The sequence below is a fragment of the Netta rufina genome (assembly GCF_964035555.1).
Source record: "Netta rufina genome assembly, chromosome: 29".
NCBI lineage: Eukaryota > Metazoa > Chordata > Aves > Anseriformes > Anatidae > Netta > Netta rufina.
In genome coordinates this window covers 3,427,745-3,443,036 of record NC_140153.1, presented here as the reverse complement: position 1 = coordinate 3,443,036, position 15,292 = coordinate 3,427,745, and the positions used below count along the sequence as shown (strand labels likewise).

Here is a 15,292-nt window from a genome sequence, read left to right as displayed (position 1 = left end):
TTGTGGGGTGCCTGTTGTGGGGTCTTATTGCAGGGTGCCGTGCAGCAGGTCCCGTGGGGGTGCTTCCCCCGTGAGGGGTCTGCCCCGGCTGGGGTCTCCTCGTGAGGGATCCTGCGGCACCCCCAGGGGCTCTCTGTGGGGCTGCCCCTTCCCCCAGGGCCCTGCGTTTCCCTGCGCTCCCCCCTGCAGGGGCCGAGAGCGTCCCCGGGGTCCTGGCCCCGCGCACCCATCTGTGGGGGCTGCTGGCGGGGTGCCCTCGGGCAGGGACCTGCTGTGACGCCCCCATAGGCGCTGCTCTGTGGGGTTCCCTTCCTGCGCTCCGTGTCCCCGTGAATCCCATCCCCGTCCCTTCAGTGCTGCTCCCTCGTTTGCTCCTTGTAAATATTTAGCGTCGTTTATGGCTCCTGCAATCTCTGACCGGGGGAGGTGGCTGATAAGGGCCAAGTCCCAGCCCGGTTTTCGGGGCTGCGCCCAACCCGGACGGGGACAGACGGAGCCGCTCTGAGCACGGCCGGGACCTCGGGGCTCTTCCTTCCGAACCGCGGTGGTGTGGAGATAACCTCCCCGAAGCCTTGAGCTGCAGAAGGACGAGTTGTGTCCCCGAGCGGGGAAAATCAACCCCTCCGGGACCTGGCAGCGTCACACACCGCTTTATTACACTGGGGCCGGCCCCGTGCTCCCCGCTGCCTGCCGAGTGGGTTCAAACCTTGCCCGTAACGCGGCACCTGCTGAAACTTTAATGTGCCGCGCTGCCCCACTTCGCCCGGCTCCCAGGGCGCAGTTTGCAGCCTCCTGTTTCAATGAGGGAGGAAAGCGAAACCCGCGCTGGCTGCGGGGGGTTACGGCACGCGGGGCAGCGATGCTGCGTCCCCGGAGCTGCCTCCGTGCCCCCCCGGGTCCCCTGGGGCCGTGATGCCCACGGTCACTGGGGCCGGGTCTCGATGCCCACGGGCTCATCCCTGCAGGCTGGGTGAGGGCTGTGAGGGGCAGGGGTGCCCGGGTCGTGCTGCCCGTCCCTGTCCCTGTTTCTTCCCCTCCGCTGCTCTGTCCCCGGGATAACCCATCCGCTGTGCCCGCTGTCCCGGCCCTTTGTTTGGAGGGTGCTCGGTATCGCTCCGGGCAGTTTTGCTCCCCACCACCCCGACCAGTTGAGCTGGTTTGGGGCCGAGTTTCCACCTCTGTCCCATAGATAACATCCCCACAGATAACGTGGCGCTTGTGACTGAGTCCTCTCCTGCTGCGGCCCCTCACAGCGTCCCCTCCCCCTGCTGTTTTGGGGCCGCACTGGGGTGGGGTGGTGGCGGCTGGGACCGGCACTGAGGTGTCAGTGTGAGCCGGGGGGGACAACTGGGGGCTCCCCGTGGTGCCAGGGCTGCTGCTGCTCACCGCAGCCCCACGGCGAAGGGGTTAAGCCCCTGTTTGCACCTCAGCCTAACGAGCTCCGTGTACCCGAACACAGTGATCACAGCGCCGCGTCCCCTGGCACCCAGCTGCGGATCCGCACCCCGTGGGGCTGCTCCTGCTCTGCCTCGGTTCCCCCGGGGAGAGTTTCCCCTCCCAGCGCCCGGACCCGAGCAGTTCCGCTTCCAAAGGTGCGATCGGCTCAGGAAGCGGGGACTGGGGTGGATGTGATGGGTGCTGCCGCACGGCTGCGTGGTGTGGGTGTGGGGCTGGGTGAGCCGTGCCCTGCCGTGGGAGCGCCGAGAGCAGCCCCGGCCCCGTTCGTGGCCGTTTCGCTGCCGTCCACAACCAACCGCAGCAGCTGCCGGAGGCGGCTTTGGCCAAACGCCGCTGGTTGGCGAGGGCAGGGCAGGAGCTGCCCCGTGGGCTCGCGGCTGCGGGATGCGGGTCGGGAAGGGAAGCGCCGCGGGTGCGACCGCCGGGCAGGGAACGGGGTTTTCCAGTCCCCGGGTTGATGATTAACCGCAGCACTCTCGCCGTGGGTGGCTCAGGAGGCTTTCGGATTCAAAGGAATTCGGAGGCTCTGCCTTATCAGCCGGGCTGTGGTGTGGGGAGCCGCGGGGCCCGGAGCGCCCTGGTGGTGCGGTGACGTCCCCGGGGCTGGGGACGTCCTGGCCCTGGTGACGCAGCCCTGGGCGCGCTGGTTTCGGGCGTCTCCGACCTGCGGCTTGTCACGCGTGTGCTCGCCCTGGGATTTATTGGGGTTTCGGGCTCCGCCAGGGAGCAGAGCACAGGAGGCAGGAGCGGCCGGTCTGCGGTGACGGGCAGGGCGCGGACACGGCTGCTGCTGGCACGTGAAACCGGCCACAGACTTTGGCCCCGAGTGCCGTGAGCCCCGGGGTCTTGCATGGCTGTGTGTAAACACAACTAACAACGGGTCATAGGTAGAGCAAAGCCTTTGGGAAATCCTCAGGGGAAAGAGCCTCCAGCATGCCGGGAGCCAAGAAAATGGGTGACAAACTGAAATGTTGGTTTTGTTATGTTCCTGCCGCTCCCTTTTCTGCGACACTGCTCTGGACGTGAGGTGCTCTGGGACAATCCAGCCCCTGAGGCTTTGCACTCAGAGGTTCCCAGTGCTCAGGGGCACAGGAGCCGTGCCAGCCGAGCTGCCGCTGGGCTCAGGGTGACTCGGTGGCCTTGGGAGCGCACCCTGCTCCCCGGGGCCACGGTCCCTTTGCAGAAGGGCGAGCACGCTCCTGCCGAGCGGACCCTGCCCCAGGTACCTGTGTGCAGGAGGACAGGTAAGAGCTGGTGGCGCTCTGCTTTTCCTCCTGGGCTGCCCCTGTGCAGGAGTGGAAGGGTGAGCGAGCCGCTCGCTGCCGGCGAATTGCAAAACAACTTTCTGGGCTAACGTGCCCACAAAGGGCCCATTGTGTTCCCTATCTGCATGAGCGGAGCTGGCCGCCCGCCATCCCCGGGACGCTGGAGGTGCGTGACCGCCAGCGGGGGACCCGCGCCGCCCGCCCGCGCCCCCTGCCCTGCTGGCAGCTGGCCGGATCGGGGCAGAGCTGAGGTGTGTTTGCACAGCAGAGTCCCCGCGTGCTTGGCCAAAGAGTGAGCTGCACGCCCAGGGACGATAAGCAGAGTATCTGTAGCTCCAGTCCTTCGTCCCTCCCGCTCCTTCGCTGTGCTTTCCAGTGAAATCTCCTCCCCGGGCTGTTTCCAGCCCTGGGCTCTGCGCTGCTTTCCCACGTAGGAATGCAATCTGGCCGTTTCAAGTCCCTTTATCTGCGAGCTGGAGCCCTTCCAGGAGGAGGCATTCCTGGGGGATTAGCGGCTCACCTGCTCCCCAACACCCAGCTCGTGCTGCAGGACCGCTGCTGGCGGCACGGCGCGCACCCGAGCGATGCTGCGTGCCCGCGGAGCTGCCGCTGCTCCCCTGCAAGGAGCAAATCCTCCCTGAGGTCTGGCCCTGTGCAGCACCCCGCCAGCGGCTGCGTGTCACCCCCGTGGTTTTCTGCCACCTGGTCCCTGCGTGTGCCAGCACAGGGCTGCGGGGCCGCGTCCAAAGGTCTCCTGGAGCCGGGTGCTGCGCCCAGCGCTCACCATTCCTGCCCAGTAGCGGTGGAGCCGAGCCCTCTCCCCACCCAGGCTGCAGCCCGGCACCCGCTGCACTTTGGACACTGCTGTGGACAAATCTGGGCTTTGCTGCCAAAGCCGCTTCCTCTCCTCGCTGTGCTGCTGCTCACAAACAGCCGCGATGGCCGTGCCTGGCCCTGCCATTCCCTGCGGGCCGGCCATATGGGCTCTGCCTTGCCGCGGCACGGAGCGGACGCGCTGCTGCTGGTGCCCGTGTCCCCTGGCACAGGGCTGGCGGGTTGGCTTTAGGGGCTCCTGCAGCGGTGCTGGGTTCAGGGCTCGTTTCTAGAGGCTGGTGTCTGCTGCTGATCTCGTTATCTCGATGCTGTGCAGGGATAACGAGATCAGGAGCAGCGGCACCCGTCCCTCTGGGCTGGAGGAGGCTCGGGACCAGGCGGGGGCATTTCCCTCAGCCCCGTTGCTGCTGCCCCGCTCGATGCCACCTCCCGCAGGGCCGGGTGTTCTTCGCCTCCCCTCCATCTGCTTGGGGCCCGGTGCTCTGCCGGCTTCACCCTGCCGATCCCACGGCCGTGCCAGCTGGCCGCTGCCTGGCCCACAGGACGAGCAGCTTGTCACCCACCCGTTGCTCCGGGCACCTCCTGGGAGCTGCCCCTTGCCCCTGAGATTGGGGTAAAGACCTGAAAGGCTCCGGTGAAGTGTCCCCAACCTCCTTGCAGTGCTGGGGTGCAGCCATGGCTTTGCTCAAGCTTTCCTCCAAGCCTGGTGCTGCTGGACCTGGTCCCGGTCCTGTGGGTTGGCCGGGGAACGGGAGCAGCCGGTGGCTGTGGGGAGCCGGCAGAGCCGCGGCGTGCTGGGGGGAGCAGAAAGCGCGGCCTGCCGAGCCTGGGCAGGCGTCCCCGTGGCTGTTTGTCCTTCTGGGGCTGTCCCAGGGCAGCGGGGCTCTGGCTCGGATTTCTTCCTGGGGTGGGCAGGGGGCAGATGGGGTCTCGGGGGTGTGTGGGGAAATGAGGGAGCCCGGGTGGGCTCTGGGCGGCCCTGGTCACGGAGTGGGTGTGCGACCCCTGGCTGCTTGGGGTAGGACAGCTTTGGGGCAACATCAAAACCCCTGCTGAAAGCTGAAAGTGTGTTTTTTTGGGGTTTGTTTCACATTTTTCTCTACGTGCAGGACGTGTTTGAGCGCTGCCCTGCCTGGCTCAGGCTCCCTGCGTGTCCCAGGGTCCCCTTGTGATCGCAGGGGCGAGCTCAGCGCCCGGCACCTTGCGTCGCCCACTCCCGGACCCGGTTTATTTAAAGCAGAGCCCGGAGCTGCTGCTCTCCCCGCTGGTGTTGGAGGCGGGGGGGGAACCCAGTGCCGTGCGGCTCGGGGGGGGGCAGTTTCAGGCTTTGCCGTCGCTTCAGATCAGTCCCGCTCGGGGCGCGAAGCTCGGGGGCAGCGCTCGCTGCGCAGGCGGATCCGGCAGCCGCTGCTCGGCTGGGCTGCAGCACCCCCGTCCCCGGTGCCCCCGGGGGGGTCGCGTCACGCCGTGCCCAATGTGTCACCGCTCGCATCCGTCCCCTCCCAGCGTGCGTCGCCGGCTGCGGGCAGGGCGAGGCGGGGGCCCGGCGATGCTGGCGGGCTCCAAGGCGCTCGCTGCAGTGAGGCTGCGGCGCTCCGCAGGCACCCGGGAGGCAGCGGGAGCGGATCCTGGCTGCGGAGCCCCCCCGGGCTCTGCGCGCTGCGTCCCCCCCGCGTCCTGGCTGCGAAGGGCGAGCAGGACGAGCGGCCGGTAAGCACCCCGGCTCGGGGCGGGGGGGTCGGCTGAGCCCCCCGAGGATAAGCGGGCTTGGGGCAGCCCCGCGGTGCCGGCGCTGATGCAGCCGGGCTCCTTGTCCCTGTCCCGTCCTGGGGACGCCGTTTGCATCCCTGCTCCGTGCACGGTGCCGTTCCCTGGGGCGGGGGCTCTGTGAGGCTGGGAAGGGGCACACGGGAACAGCGCGGGGCTCCCAGACCCTGCAGGGACAGAGGCTGCTGTACGGGAGGTGTGGGGGAGGACAGACCCCTGCCGAGCGCCGTCTGCGGCAGCGCGGGGCCCGGGGTCACTCTGCCCTCTCCCCCCAGGACCGCGGTGCTGAGACCCGGCATGGACTGGCCGGCGGGCACGGACATGGCGGAGAAGCAGAACCCGGTGGACTACGGCGTCCAGATCCGCTTCATCAATGACCTGCAGGAGCCCAAGAAGCCCCCCAAGGCGCGGGCCAAGCCGGGCTCCTACGGGGTGGCGGTGCGCGTGCAGGGCATCGCCGGGCAGCCCTTCGTCGTCCTCAACAGCGGCGAGAAGGGCAGCGACTCCTTCGGGGTGCAGATCAAAAGCGAGGGCGCCTACACCGGCCCCCCCGCCGGCCCCCGGCCCCCCGAGCTGCCCCCCAGCTCTGTCAGCCCTGACTCGGAGCTGCCGGAGAACCCCTACGTGCGCCGGCAGCCCTCCTGGAGCACCTCAGACGAGGAGCCCGGTGGCGGGGTCCCAGCGCCCCCCCGGCACAAGCCCCCCACCAAGCGGCCGCCCAGGGAGGAGCTGCGGAGGACGCAGTCCCACGGCAATCTGCTCGCTGCCAACGATGACGAGGAGCCCTTCGCCCCCGGCCCACCGCGGGGGCAGCCCGGCGGCCCCCACCAGCCCCGGGCTCTGTCCGGCAGCAGAAGCAGCAGCATGCTGAGCGTCGCCGGGCCACCCCGGCCGGCACCGGGCGAAGTGCCCGGCTTTGGGGCTGCCGTCAGGGAGCCCTCCTCGGACTCAGACGCCCCGGGGCGCCGGCGGCCGGGGGACGCTGACGGCAGCGACATAGACACCAAGCCGCTCTCCTCGGTGGACTCGCTCATCAGCAAATTTGACGGGAAGGTGCAGCAGAGGGGCCGGGCGGCCCGGAGGGGCCGCATCCCCTCGGAGGAGAGGAAGCGCTCGCAGAGCCTCGACGGCCGCGTCTCTCACCGTGCCGTGCCGGACGGCCGGGAGCTGAGCGGTGCCCGGCGCGGGGACGTTCGCCCCCTGCCCTCGGGGCCCACCGGCAGCCTGGGCCGGGAGCAGAGAGCCAGGCCGGCGGAGGAGGGGGCGGCAAGGAGCCAGCAGGCGAACCGGGGCACGGAGGAGCCCCCGACCGAGCGGCTGCAAAGCAAAGCCCGGGCAGAGCTGCAGGTACCGGGGGGATGGATCCCATCAAGGGCCTCATCCTGCGGGGTGTCGGGTCCTGCTGGCAGCGTTAGCGTGGGCTGAGCGCTGGTGGTGGTGCACGGGGGTCTCGCACTCATTAATCTGGGCTCTGGGCCATGGGTTGGGTTGGGGACCCCTCACTGGTGCCGCTGCCCCCTCAGCTGAACAGGGCACCCGCACTGCTTCTGGCTTCCCCGCGGGGCTGACGTCCTGCGAGCACTCAGCTGCAGCCCTGCCCGCAGCCCCTGCATCTCGGGGGGCTTCTGGGCCAGAACCTTCCCTGCTGGGGCACAAACACAAAGGAACCCACAACACCAGCCCCCCGTGCAGATCGGGCACCTCGCCCTGCGCTCCCCAGGGGCCAGCATCCTTGGCTCAGTGGGGGCACCGGGTGGGGGGTTTGTGCCTGGCTCTCGCTGGAGCTGTGCTCCCGTCCTCGTGGCAGTTCAAATCCACCCCGGACCTGCTGCGGGACCAGCGGGAGGTGGCCCAGCCTGGCAGCAGCGAGCACACCAAGGAGCTCATCTACAGCATCCTGAAGGAGGGGTGAGCATCCCAGCTGCGTCCCGGGCTCCGGCCGTTCCCTGTCCCGGTTCCTGATGCGTGCTGCGGGGCAGGTCGGGAGCGGAGCTGCCCCAGTCGCTGCTGTGGGGGTTGCCTGGGGCAGGGCTCTGCGGATTGGGGCGGCTGGAGCCAGGTTAAGGCTATGGGGAGGAGAGCAGCCAGGCGCTCGGGGTGCCCCTGCCTTCCCGCACTCACCCCGCTCTGTCCGCTCCATACCCAAACGCTTTCCTTTTCCCGTGATGTCCACAGGAGCAGAGACAGCGAAACCTCCCTGAAGAGGAAAACTGCCCTGGTGTTCGAGAAGGTGCAGGAGCTGACGGTGAGCTGGGGCCGGCACAGTGCTGCTCCCTGCCTCGTCCCCACTGTGCTCAGGGGGAGGCAGGGGGCTCGCGTGGACACCCTCTTAGTGCGTGGGGCACAGCACGAGGCTGAGGCCAGGCTGCCTCTGGGAGGAAACTGCGGGGCCGAGCCATGGCCGGCGGTGCCCATGCGTGCCGGCTGAGCCCGGGGCTCCCCCCAGGTGCCTGCCAAGGACGCGGCGTGCTCCCAGCCCCAGCACGCGGAGCTGGCCAGGAAGGTGGAGGAGCTGCAGGAACAGCTCGACGAGGAGACGAAGGTGAGGCCAGGCGGAGGGAGCTCCCTGCTCTCCGCCCTGCGCCCGGCAGCGATGCTGGGGCAGCGGGCAGGGGGCATCGCCACGGCCACTGGTCCCCCCGGCGGGGGTCTCACTGCTGTCCCCTCCCCGGCAGCTCCGCCAGAAGCTGGAGCTGACGAGGGACCCGGCGCGGAGCGGCACCGCGAGGGCACTGGAGGCCCGGCTGCAGGAGGCTGAGGAGGAGAGCCAGCGCCTGCGGGCGGCCCTGGAGAAGAAAGGCCAGGAGCTGCAGAGGAGCCTGCAGGAGTAAGAGCTGCACCGGGGCTGTCAGCGTGCTCTGGGGGTGCTGATGGGGGGCGCTGGGGATTTCTGAGGGTGCCAAGGCTGCAGGGATGGGGCTGGAGGAGCGGAGCGGGGCTCCTGTGCTGCCCCCATCCCATCACCTGCCAGAGGCACGGAGCCCAGCGAGCTCCCCACCCGTGCAGACACTCACCTGCCCTCAGGGCTGGAGATGTGCCCTGGGCTTCCCAGGGGGCTCAGAGCGGGGCACTGCCCCTCGTGCTCTCCCCTAGGCTGGCCGAGGCGAAGGCAGCCCGGGGACGGGCAGAAACCCGGCTGGGTGAGCGCGAGGAGCAGCTGGCAGCGATGCGCGAGGAGCTCGGCCGCCTGCACGAAGCCTCGGGGGCGTCTCCGGACAGGGAAGCCTTGTACAAGGTACGGCAACACGTCCAGGGGGGCGCGAGCATCCCCTGCCTCGCCACCGAGCCCACGGGGACCCCTCCGTGTCCCAGGAGCTGCTGGAGACCCGCGAGGAGCTGGAGGAGGCGCTGAGCTCCAAGCAGCGGCAGGAGGAGCACCTGCGGCTGCGGGAGCGGGAGCTGACGGCGCTGAAGGGGGCCCTGAAGGAGGAGGTGGCGAACCACGACAAGGAGCTCGACCGCGTCCGGCAGCAGTACCAGAGCGACATGGACCAGCTGCGGCGCAGCATGGACGGCATCTCGCAGGTCTGCCCGCGGGGAGACCCCGGCGTCTCGCTGGGCAGGGTCTTAGCCTGGGGTCTGTGTCCGTAAATCCCCCTTTGTATGCTGGAATCGGGCTTTGTGTCCTGCCCCAGACCCTCCCCATCACAGCACCCCGCTGCCCTGGGCTGGAGGTGGCTCCCCAAGGGGGCGTGGGGCTCCCCGATGGGGCACAGGGCTCCCCGTGTCCTTGTGCAGCTTCCCCAGGCTGCTCTGGGAGGCGTTAACCCAGCAGGGGCTCAGCACTGTTGGAGCATCCCCCGAGGATGCAGGCGCTCAGTGCTCCGGTCCTGCCCGCCAGGATCAGGCCAGCCTGGAGTCGGAGAAGCAGAAAATCAGCGCCGTGGTGAGGAACCTGCAGCGGGAGCTGGAGGAGAGCGCGGAGGAGACGGGGCACTGGCGGGACATGTTCCAGAAGAACAAGGACGAGCTCCGCACCACGAAGCAGGAGTAAGCACCGGTGGCAGGAGCAGCCTTCGTGCGACCGTCCAGTGTCCCGCGGGGATGGGTCGGGGGGTGCCAGCCTCATCCTGCCCCTCTCCAGGCTGCTGCAGGTGAAGCTGGAGCGGGAGGAGTTCGAGGAGGAGCTGCGGGAGCTGCGGGAGCGCTTCTCAGCTGCACGGGAGGAGGCGGACCAGGCACGGAGCAATGCGCTGGACCCTGGCGAGCTGGAGGCACTCAAGAAGGTGGGTGACGAGGGGGCAGCGCGGAGGGTGCAGCCCTGTCCTGCACCCCAGCGGGATGATGGCCAACAGGAGGGGTCCCCGTGACCCCCTCCCCGTCCCCAGGAGCTGCGCCAGGCCCGGGAGGCGCAGCGGGAGCTGGTGGCAGAGAAGCAGGAGCAGGACGAGCTGCTGCGGCAGCGGGAGCGGGAGCTGGCAGCCCTGCAGGGCACCATGCGGGAGGAGGCGTCCAGCCGCGACGGGGCCATCGAGCGGTACCGCAGGGACCTGCAGCAGCTCCAGAAGGAGCGGGACGAGGCCGTGAAGGTGAGTGCTGGGGCCAGGGGAAGAGGAGCAGTTCCCACCACGGCCTGCTCTTGCTGTCTTGGGACCCCACGGAGCTTTGCGTGAGCCCCACGTTTTGTCCTGGATCCCTCTCCCGCGGGCTGGGCTGGTGGCCACAAGCCCAAAGTGTCCCCCTGAGCCCCCTCCCAGCTCAGCAGCCAGCCCCGGGACCTCCTCATGCTGTGGCCCCGTTGCAGGAGAAGGCTTCCCTGGAGAGCGAGAGGGAGTCCTCGGAGCAGGCGAGGAAGGCGGTGGAGTCCACCCTGCGGGAGCTGCAGGAGCAGAAGGACGACCTGAGGAGGAAGGTCCTGGGCATGGAAACGCAGCTGAAGGAGTACGAGCGCATGGGCGAGAGCTGGGAGGGCTCCCAGGCCCGGCTCAAGGAGAAGGTCACCAAGCTGGAGGTGTGGAGCCCGTTCCTGCCACCCCACCACGCATCCAGGACGTGGGCACCGGGTCCCGGAGCCGTGCTGGAGGCACGGGCAGGAGGCAGCTGCGAGTTTCACGAGCCCTGTCCCCACAGGCGGAGCGCAGGCAGATGGAGGAGTCGCTGGGGGAAGCCACGGACCGGGAGCAGGAGCTGCTGATGGCCAAGAGGTCGCTGGAGACGCGCTTGGACGAGGCGCAGCGCAGCCTGGCCCGGCTGACGCAGGAGCACCAGGAGCTGAGCGCCTCCTACCAGGAGGAGCAGAGGCAGAAGGAGCAGCTGAAGCGTGCCAAGAGCGAGCTGGAGGAGCAGAAGCGGCTCCTGGACCGGACCACGGAGAAGCTGAACAAAGAGGTCGGCTCCTGTACCCCAGGGCCCTGTCGCGGGGGTGTTGGGTGTCACCGTGGGCACTCTCTGCACCGTGGGTTGGAGGGTGGTGGTGCTCAGGGATCCCTTCCAGCCTGGGATATTTGATCATTTGATCATCATGAACGCATTGTCCCTTACGCTTCAGGGCAAATCCTGCTCCCCAGGAGGCTGGGGCTCCCGCAGAAGCCTGCTGCCTTTGGGCCAGCACGTGCTTGGGAGGAGGGGATCATCTAGGCTGCCCTGGCAGGGCTCGCAGCCCTTGCCGTGGTGCTCCTGAGCTCCCAGGGCAGAAATGTTCCCCCCAGCCCCTTGCCCCCCATCAGCTCCTGAGCTCTCCCCGCTCTGCCGCAGCTGGAGCAGATGGCAGAGGAGTCGAACAGCTCGCTGGCCGTGCTCAAGTCGCAGCTGGAGGAGTTCAAGGAGAAGTCACGGAAGGAGATCACGGACTCCCAGAAACAAGCGAAGGACCGGGGTGCCGAGGTGGAGAAGATGCAGTTCAGCATGGGCCGGCTGCAGGATGAGGTTTGGCGGGGGCCGGTGGCTGCGGGGCCCCTCTCCTCCCTCTCCTCCCTCTCCTCCCTCGTTTCACGCGGGCTGCCCTTCCCCCAGGTGGCCCGGCTGAAGCAGGCGCTGCAGGACAGCCAGGCAGAGCGGGAGAGCGCGCTGCTGGACAAGGAGGTGCTGCTGCAGCGCCTGCACAACCTGGAGCAGGAGGCGGATGCCAAGAGGCGCTCCCAGGACGACCGCTCCCGGCAGGTCAAGGCGCTGGAGGTGGGTGGCGCGGCGCCCCAAAACCAAACCCGTGGCTTCTTCCAAACCACAGCCCCCTGCAGAGGGAGAGGGGTGATGGTGAGGGACGAGGATCCAACGCTGCTTTGCTGCCTGTGGCACCGCTCGGCGCGGGTCCTGCAGTGCTGTGCGCCAACAGCAAGGGGCAGAGCGCGCCCAGCCTTCCCCGCTGCGCCCCAGCCAGAGCTGCTGCGAGGCAGGAGGGACGCGGGGTGGCAGTGCTGGGAGTGCTGCAGTTGGCAATTACTGCTGCAGCCGACCTTCTCGGCTTGCTTCAAGCCAGCATTGCCCCGCAACTCGCATGGGAGAGCTGCCGCGCCTCCTGCGGGAGGGTTATCCTGCTTTAGGGTTATTCTTGCCTCTTCTCCGAGCATGTCTCCTTTCCTGGCTCCTGGGCTGTGCCAGGACCTTGGGGCGGTTGGGTTTTGCTGGGCTGGAGGCTGCTGAGCAGCCCGTTGTTGGTGCGAGCCCCTTCTTCCAGCACCTCGGTGCTCATCGCTGGCAGCACGGCACCTTCTTGAGCGGGTGGGCGCTCGCTGCCCCCAGCCAGCCCCTCCAGCTGCCTGTCCCCTTGCCGTGGGGACCGTGGGGTCACGCCGACCTGTTCTGGCTTGTAGGAGAAGTCCAAGCGCCTGGAGGTGGAGCTGGACGAGGAGAAGACCACGGTGGAGCTGCTGACAGAGCGGGTCAACCGCAGCAGAGACCAGGTAGGGCGGGCGGTGCCGTGCCAGAGCCCCCCGAGCTGCAGCCCGGTCCTCTCCGGGGCAGAGCTTGGGCTCCTGGCTGCAGTCCCCGGGTTGAAGCCTCGTTAGCGAGCTGTTACTGAGCAGCCCCGACCCCTCCCATTGCTCCCAGTGTCTAAATACAACCGAGGTGTCATCTGAAAAGCTGGTTCGGGTGCAAGAGGAAATTATATGAGCTTGGTGAAAAAAAAAAAAAAAAATCCCCTGAAATTACAGGGTGAGGTTTGTGTTTATGCAGGAAGTTGGGGCTAAAATTACGCCAGTCTCCTGGCTGTAACCTCTCTATTAACCCACCTGCTAATTAGCTTCAAAGCCGGAGCTGGTGCTGGAGCTCTGTGCGCAGGCGTGAGCTGCTGCCGAGCCTCCTGGCACCGGCACCGATCGGCTTTGCCGACCCCCTGGTCCGTGCAGGGAGCGGGTGGCAGCGCTGTGGGGCTTTGGGAGAGGCAGACCCTTCGTTCCCAGCCCCGCTGCGATCCCCTCGGGCTGTGGAAGGGGCATTTTGGCACCCTGGGGTGCCCCATGACACGGGGTTTGTCCTGGTGAGCTGGTAAATTGGGTGGGTTTTCCCATTTTTCATTTGGTAAATGGGGACGTCTACGAGGATGAGATCCTTCCAGGAGGAGACTTGTCCTGGGAGTACTCAACGTGCCCAAACTGCGGGTGCTGAGGGGCAGAGGTGTTTGTGAAACCGGAGCGTGGTTCGAAAAAAAATCATTGTGACTTTTGGGCTGCTTAGACATAACTCAAGCAACCCTTGGTACAGAAGTACGTTCCCTCAACCTTAAAATAACGCACAAACGTGTATTTAGCTCTGGGCAGCCAGCAACAGGCCCGTGGGGACCTTGGGTTTGATTCATCAGAGCATCAAATCCATTTCTGCCCCGAGCGTGGCTGCGCTGCAGTGCCCGGAGGTGCCAGGCAGAGCTGAGAGCGCAGCCAGGTCCTCGAATCCCAGTCCAACCAGTTAAACCCTCCAGTAGGAAATTGCAGTCCTCATCCCCCAGCCACGCATGCCTGGAGGGGGGGAGACGCGACCGCCGCTCACTGGAAGGGCAAGAGCCGACTGGGGAAGGAACCAAAATCCTCTCGCTAGGGTTTCTGTGTTCTGTGTCCGTTGGGAACTGCTGGGGCTGGGCGGAATGGGGCCGGGGACCCCGGGATGTGGCCACCCGCAGTGTTCCCGCTATGGGGCTGAGTCCCCCTCGTCCCCCTCTCCCCAGATCGACCAGCTGCGGGCAGAGCTGCTGCAGGAGCGCTCCAGCCGCCAGGACCTGGAGTGCGACAAGGTGTCTCTGGAGCGGCAGGTGAGTGGAGGGGCCGCATCCAGCCCACGGCCCTGCCGGACCCGGGGACCCTCGTGCAGCCGCCTCGGCTTCCCTGCCCCTCTCCAGCACATCCCTTGTGTTTGCAAGGGGCTGTGCCACTTCAGCAGCCAAATGCCCGCTCCCAGGCTGGATGCAGCCTCTTCCCCTTCCTCCCGGTGCCCCAGCCTCAGGCAGAGCATCCTCGGAGCTGTCTCCTTGTATTGCTCCACCCGGCTCCTGCCCAGGATGCTGCAGGGAAGTGCTGCAGAGTGGGGCCCCCCCAGGGCTCCCACAGGATCCCCCCCTTCCCTTGCGCCCTGGGGCCACAGCGAGCGGCTCCCCGCCGGCCTGCCCGGGCTCTGAGCCCTTCATTACCCAACACGGAGCTGGCTGGGAGCAAAGCGGATCAATGGGAAATGAGCTCCTTGAGCCCTTCTCGTTCCCGGTGTGTCATTACTGCTGCCAAAACCAGCACGGGGCACGCGCCGCTGGCACCGCGCAGCAGCTGGGGTGCTCCCAGCCCACCGCCGGGTCAGCATCATGGGGAGAAGAGCCACGTTACACAGCGCTTTTGGGGTAGAAGCAGTTTTTCGGCTTTATTCCTTGGGCCAAAAGCTGTGCCCCCCGTGTCCTCCCCCAGAACAAGGAGCTGAAGAACCGCTTGGCCAGCTCCGAGGGCCTGCAGAAGCCCAGCGGCAACGTCTCGCAGCTGGAGGCGCGCGTGGAGGAGCTGCAGGACAAGCTGCAGGCGGAGGAGAGGTAGCGGCCCCCCCGCACCCCCCGTCCCCATGCGCTGGGGGCTGCCGCCCTCACCCGCACCTCGCGGCTCCCCCCAGGGAGAAGAACGTCCTGCTGTCCTCCACCCGCAAGCTGGAGCGCAAGGTGAAGGAGCTGACCATCCAGATCGACGACGAGCGGCAGCACGTCAGCGACCAGAAGGACCAGGTGGGGTGGTTGTGGGGGGTGGTGGGCGTGCAGCCCCCTCCCCGGCCTGGCTCGATGCCGTCTGACCCAGCGCCCGCGTCCCCCCCAGCTGAGCCTGCGGGTGAAGGCCCTGAAGCGCCAGGTGGACGAGGCCGAGGAGGAGATCGAGCGGCTGGAGGCCGCCCGCAAGAAGGCGCAGCGGGAGCTGGAGGAGCAGCACGAGCTCAACGAGCAGCTGCAGGCCCGCATCAAGACGCTGGAGAAAGAGGCCTGGTAGGGAGCTGGGGGTTCCCCACCGCCTCCCCCCCATCATTCTGCCTTCCCCCCCCGGTGCTGAGCCCTCTGCTCCCTCCCCGCCGCAGGCGCAAGGCCGCCCGCTCGGCCGCCGAGTCGTCGCTGCAGGACGACGCGCTCAGCTCGGACGAGGAGCTGGACAGCGCCTACGGGCCCTCCTCCATCGCCTCGCTGCTCAACGAGGCCAACCTGCAGACCAGCTCCTGCTGAGTGCCCGGGGCCACCGGAGGATCCGGCCGCTGGGTGCCGAAGCCGTTTGCCGACACGGAGGAAGAGGGGCCGGGTCGAGTTGTGGGCTGGGGGGGCCGCAGCCGCCAGGACCCCGTCTGGCCTCTCTGTCTTCCTGCGGGTCTCAGGGCACCGAACTCGGCGTGGTTGAAGCAGGGACGTGGCGGGGGCCATGCGGCCCCGGGGAGCTGCGAGCCGGGGTCCCCCAGCAGCAGGGACGGGGGGGACACGGTCACAGGGACGCTGCAGAGCCGGGGGCAGGCTCGTGCTGGGTGTCCGTGTGTCCGTCCCCTCTAGCAGCACCCGCAGCCCCAGAGGCTCCCATTTATTTTTGTATGCA

The 15,292-nt window shown here is 67.9% G+C and overlaps 1 protein-coding gene across 1 annotated transcript; it reads left to right on the top strand.

The window, feature by feature from the left end:
- Positions 1–5,621: 5,621 nt before the first annotated feature.
- On the top strand, positions 5,622–14,934 carry CGN (cingulin; the record flags this gene model as incomplete). Its single annotated transcript, XM_084303148.1, has 20 exons — positions 5,622–6,671; positions 7,132–7,232; positions 7,500–7,569; positions 7,771–7,866; positions 8,000–8,151; positions 8,418–8,559; positions 8,637–8,849; positions 9,166–9,314; positions 9,409–9,550; positions 9,653–9,853; positions 10,069–10,275; positions 10,395–10,652; positions 11,019–11,189; positions 11,277–11,438; positions 12,074–12,163; positions 13,423–13,506; positions 14,147–14,265; positions 14,343–14,451; positions 14,540–14,703; positions 14,793–14,934. 20 exons carry the CDS (start codon positions 5,622–5,624, stop codon positions 14,932–14,934), a joined length of 3,822 nt encoding a protein of 1,273 aa, XP_084159274.1.
- Positions 14,935–15,292: the final 358 nt, after the last annotated feature.